General features: G+C 43.0%; 1 protein-coding gene across 1 annotated transcript; it reads left to right on the top strand.

The window, feature by feature from the left end:
- The first annotated feature begins 1,921 nt into the window (after nucleotides 1-1,921).
- Nucleotides 1,922-18,396, top strand: GPR89B (G protein-coupled receptor 89B). The gene is made up of 14 exons (XM_041420969.1): nucleotides 1,922-2,035; nucleotides 4,397-4,456; nucleotides 5,212-5,315; nucleotides 6,842-6,948; nucleotides 7,724-7,825; nucleotides 10,603-10,723; nucleotides 10,968-11,048; nucleotides 14,229-14,338; nucleotides 15,284-15,372; nucleotides 15,753-15,845; nucleotides 16,173-16,268; nucleotides 16,824-16,913; nucleotides 17,537-17,602; nucleotides 17,756-18,396. The coding sequence occupies exons 1-14, from the start codon at nucleotides 1,994-1,996 to the stop codon at nucleotides 17,960-17,962; spliced, it is 1,368 nt and encodes a 455-aa protein (XP_041276903.1). The 5' UTR covers nucleotides 1,922-1,993; the 3' UTR covers nucleotides 17,963-18,396.

Here is an 18,396-nt window from a genome sequence, read left to right on the forward strand (position 1 = left end):
CCTGTGACCAAACTCTGCCTTGTTTTTTACCCTTGTGCTGAAGTTGAGTTGCCAAGGCATAAACAAGATCAGAATTTGGCTCCTTATAACTTATTTTTAAAGGATTTCCTGTTAACCTTGGTCTCTAAAAGGCAACCAACAGCTAACCTTGCCCCACAACCTACCAACACAGAACAAAACAACCACAAATCCCTCCAAACTCAGGAATCTCATCACTTTAGGAAATAACAGTTTTTAAGTAGCAGATACAGAAAGAAAGAACAGGCAAGGCCTGATCTCAGCTCTGCATTAACTGGCAGCAATACCAGAAGGTGTAAAACAAAAGGTCTCAGACCAGATACAACAAGCTGCTCCCTCAGTTCATTTCTCCATGAAAACTGAGTGTTTTCTTCTCTTTGCAATACTGCAGACAAGGAGACAAATTTCAAACCAAGAAGTCTGAGAGCAAGACAGAAAGCCAAACAACCAGAGACTGTGGGACTAATCTGGTGTCTTGGCACAACCAAACATAGATTTGTTTTCCTAGTGAAATGAGTTGCAATGAATAAAGTTCCCTGATTTTCAGTCAGCAGGGGATCTGTACTTTGTTAAACTCACAACTTGGTTCTTCTCTTCTTGTTCATTATTTTGAATACAGAGAGTTTTGAGTGGCAATGGTTAGAATCATAGGATCAGAAGCATTAAGGTTGGAAAAGGGCTCCAAGACCATCAAGTCCAATTGCCAACCCAGCACCACCACCAAACCATGTCCTCAAGCACCATATCCATGTTTTTCAAACATTTCCAGGGATGGTGACTCCACCACTTCCCTGCGCAGTCCGTTCCAATGTTTTACAATCTTTTCTGTGATTTTTTTCCCCCTAATGTCGAATCTAAATGTCTCCTGGTGCCACTTGAGGCCATTTCCTCAAGGTGTGTATTTAAGAGGAAAAAGATTCAGACGCCATGAAGGTCAAGTGGGAACACGACTGTGACATGAAGGATCGGATCTCACACCGATAGCCATCAGGAAATTCCCTGTCTGCACTTTTGCTTCCCTTCTGGCCCCATTCCTTGGTATATTGTAATTGCAAGTCCTGAAAGGCATCTGCAGTGGAGGGAGGATGGAGAGGGCTCCAGATCAATGTCCCCTAGGGGGGAAGATGGGCCAGGAGCAGTTGTGGTGTCTCTGCTGCCCTGCAGAGGAGTCACAGAATTGTTTGGGTCTTCAAGAGAGCTTAAAGACCATCCAGCTCCACAGCCCTGCCATGGACACGCACCAGACCAGGCTGTCCAGAGCTTCACCAACCTGGCCTTGAACACTTCCAGGGATGGGGCATCCACGTCTCTGGGTAACCTGTTCCAGTGCCTCACCAGCCTCACAGTAAAGAATTTCTTTGCAATGTTTAATCTAAACCTGCCCTCTTTCAGTTTGAATCCATTCCCCCTTGTCCTGCCATTCCATGCTCTTGCACAAAGCCCCTTTCCATCTTTCTTGCAGGCTCCCTTCACACACTGCAAGGCTGCAATTAGGTCACCCCTAAGCCGTCTCTTTTGCAGGCTGAACAATCCAAATTTCCTCAGCCTTTTGCCACAGGAGCGGTGCTCCATCCCTCCAGTTAACTCGATGGCTTCCTCTGGACTTGCTCCAACAGGTCCGTGTCCCCCCCCCCAGAGGTCGGTGTCCACCCTCCCCTTCTCTTTGTGCCTCGCACACCCCCTTCTGCCCCCAGGCCAGCAGCGGGTGCCCATCCTGCGGCTTTTGAGGGCAGCTGAGTTTGGAAGGGCTCAGGCTGGCGGCCATGCCCGCTCGCTCCCCTCACACCGCCCCCGCCATGTTCCCTCCTCTCGGCCGGTCCCGCGGGGGGGCGCGGAGCTTTCCCGCCGTGGCCCCGCCCCCTCCGCGAGGAGGGCGGGGCGCCGAGCCCGGGGCACGCGCCCGCGAGCCTGCGCACCGCCGCCGCCACCGGAGCCGGAAGCGCGGCGGGCGGGGCGGGCAGCGTTGGGCGCCGCCATGAGCTTCCTCATCGACTCCAGCATCATGTTCACCTCACAGGTACGCACCCCTTCCCCGCCGCTGCGGCGCGGCGCCTCCGGCCGGGAGAAGGGCGAGGGAGCGGGGAGGTCCCGCCGTCACCGGGGTTCCCTCTCCCTGCGCCCGGTCCGTGCCTGGGGAAGCGCGGGGGCGGCGCCTGGGGCGCGCATGCGCAGCGCTCCGCGCGGGGGGCGCGCGGACCCTCAGGGGAGGCCGGGCCCGACCCAGCCCAGCCCGGCCCAGGAGAACCGAGCGCCGCTTGCGTTTAAATTTAATTTTCTCCACTTGGGACAGGCAGGGAAGTTCGTCTTGCGGGTCTCTACCGAGCGCTTGGTTTGTTGCTGGTGTTTCTCGACAAGGCTGGTCCCAGGCGGTTGGAGCAGGTGCAAATGCGTTTAAGTGGATCACAGAGGGATCTGATTTGAGCTGCTGTGAAAGTTTTGCTCTGTAATGATAAGGGATGAGCTGAGGGAAAGGAACCTTTCCCCTCTCAGCAGCACGTCTTAGATAGATTTCAGTGCACAACCCTAATTCCTGACAATTTTCAGGACAGCTTTTGGCTGTTTCTTAGAAGAACAATGATAATTGTTCTTCTAAGATAATTCCCTCCCATTTGATAATACTTTTTCCCTCTTGGTCGCTTGAAGGTGAGGGTTTGGGTTAGGGTTAGAGCGTAGCTTTGGTATTTTTAACAGTTCACCCAGAACAAAAACTCACACTTTTTTTGCTTTGAGTTCTGAGCTCTAACTTATCTAACAGCTTTTCTTTCACTTCTTATGGCAGCTTTGAAGTCTCTCATTACCTTCAACAGTACCAAGTTAGATGTTCAAGTCACCTCATGTAATTGTCAAATGCTCAAGATTTTACTGAGTTTACATGTCACGTTCACCTGCAGTGTCTTAGAGTGTGAACTTTTACCAAAATGTCTTTCTTTGCTTTTGTACAGTCCCTAACACAAGGGGAGTCTAATCTTGTTTAGTTTTTGGTTATTATTGTACCTACTCATCTCTTAATCTTTTACTTCTTTTTGAAGAGTTTGTCCCTACCTTTTTCCTCATTCCCACTGTTAAATGTGGAATTACTTGATGTAGATCTCATTTGCTTATCATACTTATTTAGCTTATGACCCCGAGATAGGAGGCTTGTGGAATAGCTTTCCTTTTTGCTAGCAGCTACTTTAAAGTCTGAAGTCCTTCCCAAACAAGTTTTTCCAGCTGTTACAAAGCACTCTTTCGACCTCATTCCTATTTCAGTTGTTCTTTCAAGGCAGCTGTGTTTGATCTTCTTGCCCAGCATTCCAGGTATTCCTTGTCTGTAAATCATGTCAGTGTGTTACCTTTGCCACTGTGGTTACTCCTGATGTGCAGGGAAGTAATCCACAATAATTCCTTTGGTTTTGTCTTTGAATGTTTCTCATCTCCACGGCAGGGTGGGCAGAAAGCTCTGGCCTTTTCCGTGTGCTCTGAGGAGACACACTGACTTTATTCCATGGTGTCTGACATGCACTGAATTTTGTCTTTGCCTTGGACAATGCTACTTCTGTAAAAAACACTGAGTATTTCCTGAATTCTCTTTTTGCTTGGGTTTTTTAAAATCATTACACTCCCTTTCTGTCTTATGAGGAATAGATGGGACTACCCATGGGATGCTTGACACCACAGCCCCCTTTTACTTTCTGAAGACAGGTAATGGCAATTTTGGCCACCTTGTTCAATTTGTATTTACTTCATTTAAGTCATCTGCAAAATAGCTGTGATACTAAGTTGATCCCTTCTGGAGGTGAAGAAACTTTAACAAATTTTGTAATGTGCTTTCATGACCACTGAAATGCAAAGTGTTACTGGCTTTTTCTGCTTCATCTGCCTTGTCCATGTGGCTTCCTGCAGCTCCAGGTTGTATTTGGGGACAAAAATTCACACACACTTCTAGTCTACAGGAAACAGCAGGTGTTTTTATAGAATTCACTCATCCCTAGAAGATGTGTAGCTGGTGGACACTCAGGTGTTTGCTTTGCCTCCATTTCTGTATTTCCTGTAAAAAAACCCATAGGCTGTAATTCTGTAGATTACAAGAGTGAAACAAGAAGAGTGCAAAGGATTCTGGTAGGCCAGGACCTGAGGAATTCTGAGAATTTAGGAACACCAAAATCTGTTGTCTTGACTAGATCTTCCTTAAGGCCATAGCATTTTGTGTCTGCTGCACTTAGATATTTAAAACGTTATTTTTTCCACGGTACTGTGGCAAGTTTTAATCTTTTGTGGATCTTGGGTGCTTTGGGTTAGCTCTTTTCCTTCCATTTGTTTAATTTGCACTCAGCAGTGCAGTGGGTTTATGTTTGGAAGCTGCAGGATGCAAATGTTGAGTGCCTCGTCTCTTCTGCAGGTGCTGTTCTTTGGATTTGGGTGGCTCTTCTTCATGCGAAAGCTCTTCAAGGATTATGAGGTGAGAAGAAACCTTCCATTACAAGTCTGTATCTTAAATACTCCTAATTATAGAAATATTTTTAAAACTGCATTTAGCCTTATTCCTCTCTTTAATCCCTTTTATCTTATCTGCAGTTACTTTGTCTTTAATTTCCTTTTGTGCTTCTGTTTGAAAGACTCCTAGATATCTGAGTAAATGGGTTCTTCTGTGGCCACTGAAAGTTTCCATACTGGCTACTGTTAAATAAACAGAAATATGGAGGAGATGCAGGGGTAAAAGGAAACTGAGGGAGCTGTTTTGCCTTTTAAAGGTGGGTAAGCTCACCTTATATAAGGTGAAATTTTTGAGACAAAATCAAATCCAGTGGTTAACTTTAAACCTAGTGAGATATGTCAATTGCAGCTGAATTGGTTGTGAGGATTGGACAGGCTAAAACACCATTCTCTTATCCATAGTGGAGTATGAGATTGTAGTCTAGGTCAGACGTGGTTTAGGTGCAAGCCAAATTCAGACCCCAGCAGTTTTTCTGATGCGGATTTTATTTTTAAAACTAAGGTTAATGTGAAAGAGCTCTCTTAGTGTATGAGTTTGCCCTCTGTTTTCCAAGAGGCTTTTGGCTTCCTCCTAAGCAGATAAAGGGCTTGGTGCCTTTAAGCAAGAGACCCAGTTGTGGGCCATCATACCTTGGAATTTGTTTTGTCATCTGAGGATATCAGGATGCCATTCCAGAAATGGAAGTGCCTGATGTCTCTGGGTTGTTCTCTGCATTGCAGGTGCGACAGTATGTGGTCCAGGTGATCTTCTCTGTGACTTTTGCCTTCTCTTGTACCATGTTTGAGCTCATCATCTTTGAGATTTTGGGAGTGCTGAACAGCAGGTGAGTCTGGGAGCCCACTGGGGACTGGCCTGCCTTGTGCTCTGCAGCATCTTCAGTCTAACTTCTAAATTAATGGATTAGTCTTGGATTGGGGAAATCACAGGAGAAAACTGTCAGCAGCTCAATGAAGATGTTTGTGCAGTAACATTTATTTATTTGACAGAACATGGGACTAGTAGCCATAAGCTTCCAATTTTCCATGCAATTGCTATTAACAATTGGTCTAGGTCCTTAGGGCAAGGCTTTTGCCTTTGATGTTCTCCATTTGTGAAGTTAAAAGAAATTATTTCTTTTATGGAAGTATTGTAACTGTTCAGATCATGCTAAGAGCACTTTTCAGATGCTAAAGAGTACAGAATGCTTAAGCACTGGTTTTTCTTTGGTGGTCAGAGGAGTGAATAAGATGTGAAGCTAATTGTGGAGTGCAAGCTATGTCTGTAACAATACAGGATTTGTGAATCAAAGGTGAATCCCTCCTCAACAATAGGATGAAGACTTTTACATAAAGGTGATGTTAAAAACTGTCATCTTTGGAAGTCAGTAGGAAAGAGAAGATAGAACAATAACATGTAGAGGCTAAGTTGGATCTCTTCTTATTATATCTCATCTGAAATATAAGAGAGTAGTCAAAGGGCTTGAAAGGCAAGAAGTACAGAACTGATGAAAGGTAATGTTAGTTCTGTGTGTTATTAATGCATGGGGCTGGAACCCAGAGAGATCACTGAGGAGAATGGTTTTAGAAGCTTCAATAAAGGGCTAGACTTCAGTATAGATGAAAATGTTTGCTTCTGAATTAGTTAGGAAAAAGTGACAAGGATCCTTGTAATTTCATCTTCCCTGAGGATAAAAAGGATATGAGTTAGTGTGGGGAATGGGGACATGTATTTTCCTGTTAAAGTAAATTGAAAGTTCAGTTCAGCCAAGATGAATCTCACCTGCATTTGACTACTCTAACTCGGTCAGAGGAGTGTTCATCATATTGATCTATATATGTATTTATAAATACATATATAAATACTTTGCTTTGCAAAGTCTTGCAGATGAGAATCCACTCTGAAGTGAAACATGCTGATTTATCAACTTTGAATATTTTTAGTCTTTTCAGTATGAATTAGCTCTTTTTTTGACTCAGCTGTTCATTAGAAAATTAATTACTGCTTATAATTAGTTTTAATTTACTGTTCAACTGGATGAGCAGTCAGTCACATGAATCATGCTGCAACTGGCATTAGTCACCATAGAAAATACAGTATTTGATAAAATACCCAGTGTGGTTTTCTGGACAGTTATTTAGTTTTAAATAGACATTCTTGACCTCTGTATTTAAAAATAAAACTATACAAAACCCCAAACCAAACAACTCCCTCTCTTCTACCCTAATAAAAAAAATCCAGATTATTCTATATGCTAAGCCAATTATATTCATTGCTTGATGTAGTTGAAAAGATTTCACTGACATGCAATTTTCTTTGAGAAATTTGTTGTATTATGATGTTGTGTTAATCAGTATTTTGTCTTTGTTTCAGCTCTCGATATTTTCATTGGAAGCTGAACCTGTGTGTCATTTTGCTCATCCTGGTCTTCATGGTGCCCTTCTACATTGGTTACTTTGTTGTGAGCAATATCAGATTATGTGAGTACTTGGTTTGTGGCCAGGGAGCTGCTAATTTGAGCCTAGAAATGCAAATTAGAAATAATTTTGGTTACTGTCCTTGTACCTCCCTCCTTGCCCTGGTTTTGTTCTGGCTAAATACCTTCTCTTTTGAACTTTATGCTTTATCATGAACCATACATTGAACAGTCAGGAAATGCTTTACGTGACCCCAGCAAATGCTGCTTTTCTTCATGGGTTTCAACAGAAAGTTGAGCACTTCGGAGTAATATTACTGGGATTTGTTCCTTTGCAATTTTAAGCTTGCAGCCAAACTCTGCAACCCTTGGCAGGGCTGTGTTTTTCTGCTAGGGGGCAAAAGAAATGAGGCAGAGAAGCTCAATAAATCACTTCTGAAGCAGAAAAGCTCAGTAAATTGCTTTTGCTGGTTTTGTTTCTGCTGTCTGGATGAGGCCTCTTCCATGGGCTCATGGACACTCTAGACATCACTCTTTTGTGTGAAGCTTAGGCATGTAGGTTGGGAATATGAAATGTGTAGTTTTGCCACAAAAATGAAATATTTAAGATTCACATTCAAGATCACACAAGAGAGAAGCAGTGAAATGGTCCCATGTGGACAGGGGAGCCTTGTGGGAGGTGAAGGGGTGCACACTGCAAGCTGTGGCTCTGTCAGGTGTCACTTGCTTTGGCCACCAGTTCTCAAAGTAGCATTTAGATCAATGTAGAAATGTTGAAAGCTATAAAAAGCCCTAAAGGAAGAGCCTATTTTAAACACTCCCTTTCTCCTCTCTATTAGTGCACAGACAGAAACTACTTTTTGCATGTGTTGTGTGGTTGACATTCATGTATTTCTTCTGGAAGCTGGGAGATCCATTTCCTATCCTCAGCCCAAAACATGGTGAGTTTCATTTTCTTGCTGATTTCTTCCCTCCTGCAAATAGACTTTGTTATTTCACTTCTATTTTGGAGCTGTTATTATCTCAGCTCTGCAGCTGGCACTGTAGAAAGCAGTTCCTGAAACTGAGGGTCTGCTCTGCTTTGAAATCTGCAATGTGAAGGTTGTCAGACTGACAGAAATGGCTGGATACATCTGGATTATTTTCATTAGTTTTCTTTCAGTACCACAGCAAAACTTGAAGGAAGTAAGTTCTAACTGAACCTAGACTATGTAAGGACATGATGTACTTTTGAGGACACAGAAACTTTATCTCCACAAAAAGTTGATCACAATTTTTATTTACCTACTTCTTTCTATTGTGGAGACTAAACCTAGTTTATTTAAGAAGAAGAAGATGAACAACCAATCCTTAATCTGACGTTTTTTCAGTCAAGTTTTTCTTTCTTGTGGCTGAAATCAGATGAGTTTAGCATGAATGGCTGTCCAGTTGTGTCCAAAACACAGCAGTGTGCCTAAACTCCAGAGCTGCACAGACTGTAGCCAGCAAGGGGCCTGGCAGTTGTGCTGGCTTTGGTACAGATTCCTGCTGTGCCTGAGCCCAGAGGCTGTGCAATTGCATGGAACTGGAGTGTGGGTTGGTAAATCCTGCTGGATGCCAGAGCTGTTTGTGTACAGAATTAGCTTGGGTGTCTCTGTTGTGGTCATGAGTATTTTCAGTGTGACAATACTGTGTGCACTTGGGTCCAACAGAGATGGCATGTGCCTGGCTGTGCAGGATTGTAATGCTGTTAGAACCAGACTATTTGTCAGTGGAGTTACCTGTGTATCTTATATTGCCCTTCTATTTCCCCTGCACTGGAAGATTGTTTGGATATTGTTCCCAGTAGGTGAAATTCAGTCAGTTTGATGGAAATTGGTGAATATGTCTGTGTACAAAATGCTCAGCTTAGTCCTTCTGTTCTGTGGGAAGCTGCTTGACTCTGTACTCTTATGAGAAGTTGAAGGATACCAGCTGATGAAGGGTGTGCTCACCCTTTCATCTGTGATCCTAAAAGTTTCCTGAGATAAATGTGTGTCTGTGTTTTGCCGTTGTCATTTACCTCAGAAATCCAGTTCCTGATCTATAGGGCAGATCCCTCTGCCCAGTGTTCCATTGCCAAGAAAAAATTGTATCCACTGTGAGCTGCAGAAGCTGCTGGAGTTGGCAGAATGTAACAATCCTGTGGAAACTCAGCCATAGGGTTTGGGTAATCCTCTTTATGTCACCAAAAGGTTTTAGGAGGCTATGTAACACCTGCAGATTTCCAGAATGGGTAGTAGAGTGCTTTACAGGGTGTGATACCTCCACTTAAGAGTTCTACAGTGCCTCATCCTACCAGATGTAGACATGAGGTTAGAGCAAAGGATTGCACATGTTTGTTCCCTGCTGTGTTGTTGGGGTGCTGCTGTCCTGCATGCACAGACAAGGCTGCTGTGGGTTTCCTGTGTCAGGGAGTGGTGACCCAATTCAGGCACTGGGGATGGCAGTGTCCTGCAGCTGAGCAGTTCACCATTGAGCAAGGGCTCCCTTGGACTGCAGCTTATCTAACAGACCTGAGGTTGGGAGCTTGTTATGGAAGGTTATGCTTAATGACACACCAGTATTCTAATAAAGCTCCTACCTCTGTTTGAGTTGATGGAACATTCATTCATTTTATGTGTGAGTTTCATGGGGAAGCATTGCTCCAACCAGTGGAATGTCATGTCATTTTGAAGGCACCTCTGTTTTAAGTGCTGCAGTCTGACAGTGCGTGGGGCAAAAGGCCAGTGTATTGTAGCACATTCTGTAGCTCCTGTAAATCTCTATGCAGCTGCACATGACTGGGTGTCTCAGTTTCCCTTTGTGAAGTCTTTTTGCCTTGTTTTCATCATTCATTCCACTTCTCTGAAGCATGAAATGTGGTTTGGCGCTCAGCCATCTCAGCTTTGCAATCGTGTAAGCTCTAAATGTGCTGTGTGTGGCAGCTGCTCTATAACCAGCTCCCCAAAAAGTGACTGGTGTTTACTACACATGACACTGTGTCCTGGAAAGGCAGGTTGAGGTCTGTGGTTAAGAATAAATGCAGCTTCAATGCTTGGTGATGGTTACAGCACAGGCTTGATGTTCATGTTGAATTACAAGTTTTAGAGTCCACTTGGTGCTCAGGTAGAAGACCTTGTTGGTGGTCACCTCAACAACATGTTGGTGTCAACCAGATGAGCATTGAACAGCCAGGAGCAGCTTAAGCTTCCCAACCCCACTGTCCTACAAGCACAGCTTGTATCTGATATGGAGGGGTCGTTTCTAATGGGATGGGGGTTCAGACTTTTTTAGGCCAGTTTGCCAGGACCAGCTGGTTTGGTGATAATTGCAGAAGTACCTTTCTGGAAGACACTCCTTTATAAGTGCCTGGTGGAAGATCTGGGTTCTCACCTCAGCAAATGGCAAACATGTTTTATTAGTTTGGAACCAAAATATTGATATTTAGTCCTCTCCACATATCCATATGTCTGTCTTAAGTTTCTTCATAGCTGGAGTTCCCCATCTCTGTTTCTAAGCAGGATAACGTGATTTCTGAGGGAGACTTCCTACCCCTTTCTTCTCCTAGTCCCTGTCTGTCCTTCCTGTTACCTGGGGTCATTGCAGTGGGAAGGCAGTCAGATTAATTAAGCAGCTCTATGTTATGTTAGGAAGGCACCGAGTTCCGAGCAGAGTGAAGAGAGCAAGGTTGCTGATGCCATGTTTTTCCCTCCCTCAGGAATCCTGTCTATAGAACAGCTCATCAGCCGTGTTGGTGTGATTGGAGTGACACTCATGGCTTTGCTGTCAGGATTTGGGGCTGTCAACTGTCCATACACTTACATGTCCTACTTTCTCAGGTAACTTCAGCCTTGTGAAATACTTGTCCAGCTTTTTGAGATTATTTTTTTACTTTTCCTGTGGCATTGTTTGAAGTTTTTTTGTTACTTTTTTTCTGAATCTAGCTGCTGTCATGTCTGCATGCTAAAACCATTTCCATTGCTCTGCATATTCCCCTTATACAGGCTTTTCTTTGCCTCACAGGCATGTGCACATCTCCTCTGAAATGGGCTAACAGGCCTAACTGGGGTCTTTATTTTGCAGGAATGTGACAGATGCAGATATTCTGGCTCTGGAGCGACGACTCCTTCAGACTATGGACATGATTGTTAGCAAGAAAAAAAGGTGAGAGGACAACATTAGCACGAAATTATTTATCTCAAGGATTTACAGTCAGTGTGGTATAAGATGGTTCTTGAAATCTGAATTGGGTTGAGCTGTGTGGTGTTTTGTTCTGGCCTGATGCATGGCTGTTTTTAACACTAAGCAGTGCCCTTGGTGGCTGCAGTGGCACAAATTAGGCTTCCAAGACCATTTGTAACTCTCTGCTGGCAGAATATCTTACCTGTAGGATGGGCACCTTTCTCTCCCACTGAGTCAGGGACCCTTAGGCCACTACAGCTGGCTCTTACTCGTGGTTTCAGGACAGAACGTGGTTTGTATATATGGTGGATCCTGGTCAAAGCTGAAGCTGGGTAGTGAGCTGGTGTGGACACAGCTGTATTCTTGCAAACAGCAAGGTTCATGTTGGTTAAGTTTTGCAGAATTGCAAAACATTGCTAATGTGGATATACTGTAGTACATCAGTGTGCCATCAGAACTCTGCTGGCATTGGTTTAGCTTATTTCATGTCCCCCAAGCTAAAAAAAACACCTACTTTCAGAAACCATGTAATTTGATTTACACTGGAAAGATTTTTGTCTGCATATTTCATATCAGTATTACATATTTCACGTCTTGCTAGTAGTGCAGAATAAATCCAGTTACTGGAGTTACTTCAAAGGTTTGACTGTCTGACACAACAGTCTCCCAAACTTTATTTTTGGTGCCTTTAAGTTTCAATGGAACTTTTAACATGTGCAGGGGAGTTTAGATAGAACTTTGCCAAATTTATCACCATGTGTATCTGCTGATGAGTATTAGCTGATGGAAGTGTAGTTAAAGCATAACGTCCTTCCCCTTTGAAAATGTTAAGTGGTGAGCAGCTGTTAACTCTGTGGTCATGTGTGAGATGGTAAGTAGTGAGAGAATTTAATTACTGAGTTTTAATTGATTTAATTGACTGGAAGCACTCTAAAAGAATGCCACAGTTAAAATTTTGATACTGTGTAGTGCTGTTTCCGACTCTGCTCTTTTGTTTTGTACCGTGTTTTTGGACCTCTGGTTCAGGGAGAGTGATGTTGGGGTAAAAGTCAGGATGCCAGAGGCTTGTAACTAACTAGCACATTCATGCCTTTCTATGACCAGGAAATCTTCTGAATATGGCAACTTCCCAACCGCTGTGAAGAGCCATGTATTAATCACTCGGGAATTATAATGAAACTCATGTATATGTTTTAAAAAACCCAACAAAAAACCCAAAACGATGTGCAAAACTAAGTAATCTCAGAACTGTGCAAGAAGTAGCAGAAGCTTGAGTTCTGTAGATTCTTGTTCTTTTTTTTGCTTTGACAGGGAGCAGTGGGCTTGCATGATTGGACTATCTGCTCATGTAAAGCCAAATTTAAAAGGTTAAACATGTATCAGTCCAAATGCAACCAAGTAATTGGCAGAACAAGTGGGAATAGCAGTATTTTCCAGCTCAGGGGAAATGCTGCAGTTCCATTAATTGTCAGTGATGTGCTGGCCACCTTCTCAGTACTACTGATAGCTCAGAACTTATCAGTGAGCACAAGAGCTGTAAGTCAATAGAACATAAAGCTTTTTGTTTTCTTTGCTGATCCTGGCATTTCTTCTCATGCCAACTCTTATTCATGCTGGCTTTCTAGTCAGCAGCAGATAGCTGGTGAAAGTTGTTTGCCCTGATGGTTTTTGCACAGGAATCACTTTTCTCTTCTTCCTGAGCACCATCGAGTAAAGCCTTATGAAAACTCACCTCTAAGGCTGTCAGATTCTTTATACTTGTTCTTGCAGGTGTGACATAACTAATCCTCAGCTTTGAAATGCCAGCATTCTGATGGCATTGCTTCATTTGTGTCATGTTAGAGTCAGATCAGCTGATGTGACATGCAAATACCACACACTGTCATTACCAATCTACACGCAGAGCATGTGGGGTTTGCCTGTGGATCCGTTCTGTGAGGTCTCCAGAAGTCCTGGCTGCTGTGTGGATACAGAGATCCCTGCCACCTCTAAAAAGAGAAGATTTGCCTTTGTGTATCTATAAGGTGTTTCCCCTGGACGTTGCTGCATTTTTGCTGCAATGCTGTGGATCATTTGGGATGGCCCATTGTGAATCTGTGTACTGTGAAGAAAGCAAGGATTAAAAATGCATTTCTTACATTTGGCAGCTATCAGAATTCTGAGATCTCTGTTATTTGTAGTCCGTGGCCATATGTGCTTTTATCTGTATGTAGGGTGCCCCAAGGGTGTTTCTTTTGCTGATGTCAGAGGAATGATGGAACGATTTTTAAATTTTTTTTTATTACGTTACTTATCAACATCCTTGAAGAGGGCTCAGTGCCAAATGTAGCAATGCTGGCTGCAGCTACAAGAAAGGGACTAAACACCGCAGAATCATGCATCATCCTGAGAATCCTGTGAATAGTTTTCAGCTTAGGAATGGATAACTTGCTCACAAATTTCAGTGGGGAGAAATGTGAGGGAAGGAGACCAGAAGCCAACACTGCTCGTGGGGATTATGCTGTGGTGCACATGGAAGTGTGAGGGACGATACACAGCTGCTGCTGGAGTGTTGGAATTAACTTCAGGAGTCACGTTCAGATCGCCTGAAGCATCCAGTGGTTCAGTCCAAGAATGGATTTATGTGTTTCTGCTTCATAGCAGCTTGTCATGCAGCCCAGCAGTGAGTGACAGCATACCAGAGAGTGCTCTGCACACCATCCAGAGCTCATAGCTCCATGGAAAAGGCGGGTGTGCTGTGATAAAGAAGAGGTGTCCAAGGGGAGGGAAGAGCATCAGAAGTCTTCTAATTCCTGAGCTGGAGATAACACAGTCATGTGTTTGAGAAAAGGAAAGCAACTAATCATATGGCTGAGAAATCCCTTTGAATTCTGAATGTTTAACTGGGTTTAAATCCTTTGAGGGTTGAAACAGGATCCTGAATGGAAGGCTTGGGAAGTGTCTCATTGAATCTCACTTGATTAGATCTGGGCTCTACTCCAGACCTAATCAGGATAATTTTATGTAGTGGGATTGGTGCTTAGGGGAAGAAAAAAGGGTCATCTATTTTTGGTGAATTTAGTTTAACAACTTCTAAGAAACTGGTGGATTTTTTTTTTTTCTTGTTTTGATTTTTCATAAAAATATTGTATTCATAAGGACTTGTGTTTGCTGTTCTTTCAGGATAGCAGTGGCTCACAGGACAATGTTCCAGAGAGGCGAAGTGCATAACAGACCCACTGGCTTCTGGGGAATGATAAAAAGTGTTACAACATCTGTTCCTGGCAGTGAAAGTATCCTTCATCTGCATGCTGGCACCTGCCTTGGGAGGTGGATCCAGCTTTCTTTGTTTTGAGAGGTAGAGTGTTAGCTGGGACAGTCACAAAGCATTTGTGTTTCAGCACATTTCAAGCCTAGTGTCTCCTGGGAAGTTTGTTCTCTGGCACTGTCTGACCTTTTGCCCAGGCCTTGGGCACAGTTTTACTGTGACACAGGCAGAAGTTTTATGTTTTTGCCCTGCTCTATAAATGTTCTGTTGCATCACCATGTGTGAGGTGTACAGCAGATCAGGGGACACTTGATGTGCACACTTACCACAGAGTCATAGAATGATTTGGGTTAGAGGGGACCTTAAAGATCATCCAGTTCCCTGTAGAAGGAATCTCTTGGGAATGACAAAGATCTGTACTTCTCTAACAGAGTTGCTTACCAATGATTTCTGTCAGACCACTTGAAGTGCATTTTGCATATTTGAGGCTGAGGACTCTTCTTCCTCTCCTTTCACACTAGCTGCTAAAATCAGAATTTGGCTGTTTGACAGACTATTCATATGAATCACTAATCTCTTGCAGCAGTTACTCAGCAGTTTTGTTTATGAGATGATCTGAGATGACATATTGTGAGATGCACTTCAGTGGCAAGGGACACTGATCAAAGTGGAGCAGCAGTTTTTGAGAGCTCTGGTTCTATTCTGTGATGTGTTTCCCAGGCAAAGAGGTTGGTGCATGACTGCCTGAATACCGTGTCCTGCCTACCTCCTTAACTGGAGTAGTGTGCATCAGGTTCATCCTTCAGATTTCTTTCTTGCTGTTTTAATGAGGACCATGAAGACTGAATTACAGAGCTGGTCTGGATCTAAAAAGAGACCAAACCATTAGATCTGGCCCTTGAGCTGAAGGTGGGGAATGTTAGTTAATAATTCATGATGTGTTCTAGCCTTGACTATGTTGGTTTGCCAGATCTGTCCCTTATCCAGCAAGAAGTGGATGCCCTGGAAGAATTGAGTCGGCAGCTTTTCCTGGAAACTGCTGACTTGCATGCAACAAAGGTACACAGCAAATAACTGCCCAGATGGGTGTTGGGGGGTCAGAGTAGTTTGAAAGAGAAGATGTGTTATGAGAAATTGAAACCTGTTCAGGAGGTAAATGGTGAAATGTTGTAATGCAGTGGACTGAGGATCTGTTCCTTTAACGTCAGGGCTAGGTGGCAGTTCAGATCCATCCTTGTGTCTGCCCCATGGCCCTGTAACTATTTACAAGCTTATAAATTAACACTTAGGAGTTCAGAAACATTTGAATTAAAATATGTAGAAAGATAGGGCTGTGTTTCCTACTGTTGGTGCTCCACTACAATTTTATGTTGTGGGTGCTTGTGAAAATGACATATTTTTTAATGTTCTGCTCCCTCTCTCTTATTTTGTATTTCCAGGAGAGAATAGAGTATTCAAAAACTTTCCAGGGAAAATACTTTAACTTTTTGGGTTATTTTTTCTCCATCTATTGTGTCTGGAAAATCTTCATGGTATGTAAACGTTTTATTTCATTTTTTGTGGATGTATGCAGCTATACCCTGCATACATTATGCTATGCATGCAGTTCATTAAGTAATGCTCTAATTTGTTTAAAATCCAGAAATTCTGAAAGAAACTGGCCCTTGATTGAAATAAAGCTCTGTATCTGGCTTTTTCTATACAGCATTACACCAGTAATTCTTACATGGATGTGTTTTGTGCTGCCTTTGGCAGTCTGACCACCCCCTGCCCTTTTCTTGGTGGTACAATGAGCCTCACCTGTGAGAGTGAGAATTGTTTTTCCTTTTTGCTTGAATGTAAATCCATCTCTCTTGCAGGCAACCATCAATATTGTATTTGACCGTGTGGGGAAGACTGATCCAGTCACAAGAGGAATTGAGATCACTGTAAATTACCTGGGAATCCAGTTTGATGTGAGCCTTTATTAATTCTTGCAGCCTTTTCAGCAATTCGTATCTTCTCTAAATAAAAGCATCCTGCTGCTAGGGAGAAAGTGATAGACCCTGAGAATATGGCTTTCCTTTTGACTTATTGAGGAGGAAAGGAAAATGCACCATGCATGTTGCTTTCACATTGATTTTATGCTGAGATGGGGATGTGGTCTTGCCAAACAGGCAGTGATTTGGGTTTTTTTGTTTTGGAGAAATAGAAGCACTTTACACAATCTGCTTAGATGAATACATTCAGCTCCAAAGTAATTTTTATTTTTTTATGCAAATAGTTGTTCTGTCATTTACACAATCTATGAAAATGGGATTCTTTGTGATTGGTGTAATCTAAATCTCCTTCTCTTGTGTTTGGAGTAAACAGTTGCTAATACATTTGTGAAAATGTCTGTTATATAAACCTTGTCTACAGTAGATATCTGTACAATTAGGAGAGACAAAGATCCTGAAGAATTGGCAGCTATACAAGGTGGCGTAAATGAAGTTATTGTTAAAGTTTTAACTGTGTTCTTGTTGATACAGGTCAAATTCTGGTCTCAGCACATTTCCTTTATTCTTGTTGGAATAATCATTGTTACCTCTATTAGAGGGTTGTTAATCACACTTACAAAGGTAAGAACTAGGACTGTTAAGTGGTTTTACACAGAGAAATTAATTATCAGATCTTCACCTTTTGATGGAACAAGTACTGTATAAACCTTCAATATGTATTTATGTTTAAATGTCTGAATATAAATTCTTGCAGAGGGATGAAGATAGGAAGGATACCTTTTGCAGGATATTTCCCCAGTCTCTGTCAGGAAGGGATCTAGGTGTTAAATGTAAACAAGGGTTCAAAATGATGCTGTAGCCAAGGCTTATTAGTAAGGTTGATGAGATGTGATTAAAAGCATTTGCATTACTTAATTTAAGCTGCTGGTAGGACTGAAAGCATTAACTCAACAGACATGTGACTCGTTGGCTTGACCTGGCCTTTGGTACCTATGCTTAGCCTTCTGTGTATTGTTTTGTGATTTTTAACACAAGGTGCAGCTGGCTGGGGAAGATTGATGCAGACTAGGGTTTATGAAGGTTTATGGAAGGTTTATGAGAGTAGTTTATAGGTAGCCCTCTAGAGTGTATGGTTTTGATGGGGTATTTTGGGATGAAACAATGTTCCTTTCATACTGTCCTAAGACACATCAGACTTACCTAACTGCTTATTTCCAATGTTTTTGGTTTTTTTTTTTCCCTAGTTCTTCTATGCCATTTCCAGCAGCAAGTCCTCCAATGTTATTGTTCTGCTGTTAGCACAGATAATGGTGGGTATGGAGAACCGTGGGCATACCCGTGTGCATTTCTGCATGCCTGCCTTGTGTGTGTTTGAACACATAACAGTGTCTTTGTGTGCTGCCCCTTGCTAGCCACAGAGCCTGAGGTGAGGCAGTAACTGCTGTCCCTGTTTTAACTTGCAGGGAATGTACTTTGTATCATCAGTGCTCCTGATCCGCATGAGCATGCCTCCGGAATACCGCACCATTATCACAGAGGTCCTGGGAGAGCTCCAGTTCAACTTCTATCACCGTTGGTTTGATGTGATATTCCTAGTTAGTGCCCTGTCCAGTATCCTCTTTCTCTATTTAGCACACAAACAAGCCCCAGAAAAGCATATGACCCTCTGAGGCAGAACTGCAGCCATGCACTGCTCTCTGTCCTGTCAGCTGCACTGCTGCAGCTCCTGTGGACTGCAGAACTTGGAGAGACAGGACTGCTCTGTGTTCTGGCTCCTTGAACCTCCACACGTGTCATCATCAAGCTCTGTGGCTCGTTTTGTTCAGTGCCACAGCTGGAAGGGATGGGGGGGTGTGTGTTAAACTTGAAACAGTTATTTGCAAAGCCATAAAAGCAATCCTGGATACACCACTATCCAGGGGCATCAGAGCTTGTGTGGTAGGCTGGCTGAGGGAGCACCTCCTACTGTTGGAACATCATCTTCACAGAAAGCACAAAGAAATGTGATTTTTGTTTTGAAAATCAACTTATAATTGGGATTTGGAGGACAGCAATTCTGGAATTGAATGTTTGAGTCTGTGGAATTAAATAAGCTTTTGTAATA

This window comes from Onychostruthus taczanowskii, unplaced genomic scaffold, assembly GCF_017590055.1.
Source record: "Onychostruthus taczanowskii isolate IOZ18803 unplaced genomic scaffold, ASM1759005v1 scaffold67, whole genome shotgun sequence".
Classification (NCBI taxonomy): domain Eukaryota; kingdom Metazoa; phylum Chordata; class Aves; order Passeriformes; family Passeridae; genus Onychostruthus; species Onychostruthus taczanowskii.

Bases quoted from the DNA above. Each gene is read 5' to 3' on its own strand.
- GPR89B (XM_041420969.1), top strand. From the start codon at position 1,994: ATGAGCTTCCTCATCGACTCCAGCATCATGTTCACCTCACAG. The intron at 5,316-6,841 runs GTGAGTCTGGGA...TCTTTGTTTCAG, and splicing joins TTGGGAGTGCTGAACAGCAG to CTCTCGATATTTTCATTGGA. The intron at 10,724-10,967 runs GTAACTTCAGCC...TTTATTTTGCAG, and splicing joins TACATGTCCTACTTTCTCAG to GAATGTGACAGATGCAGATA.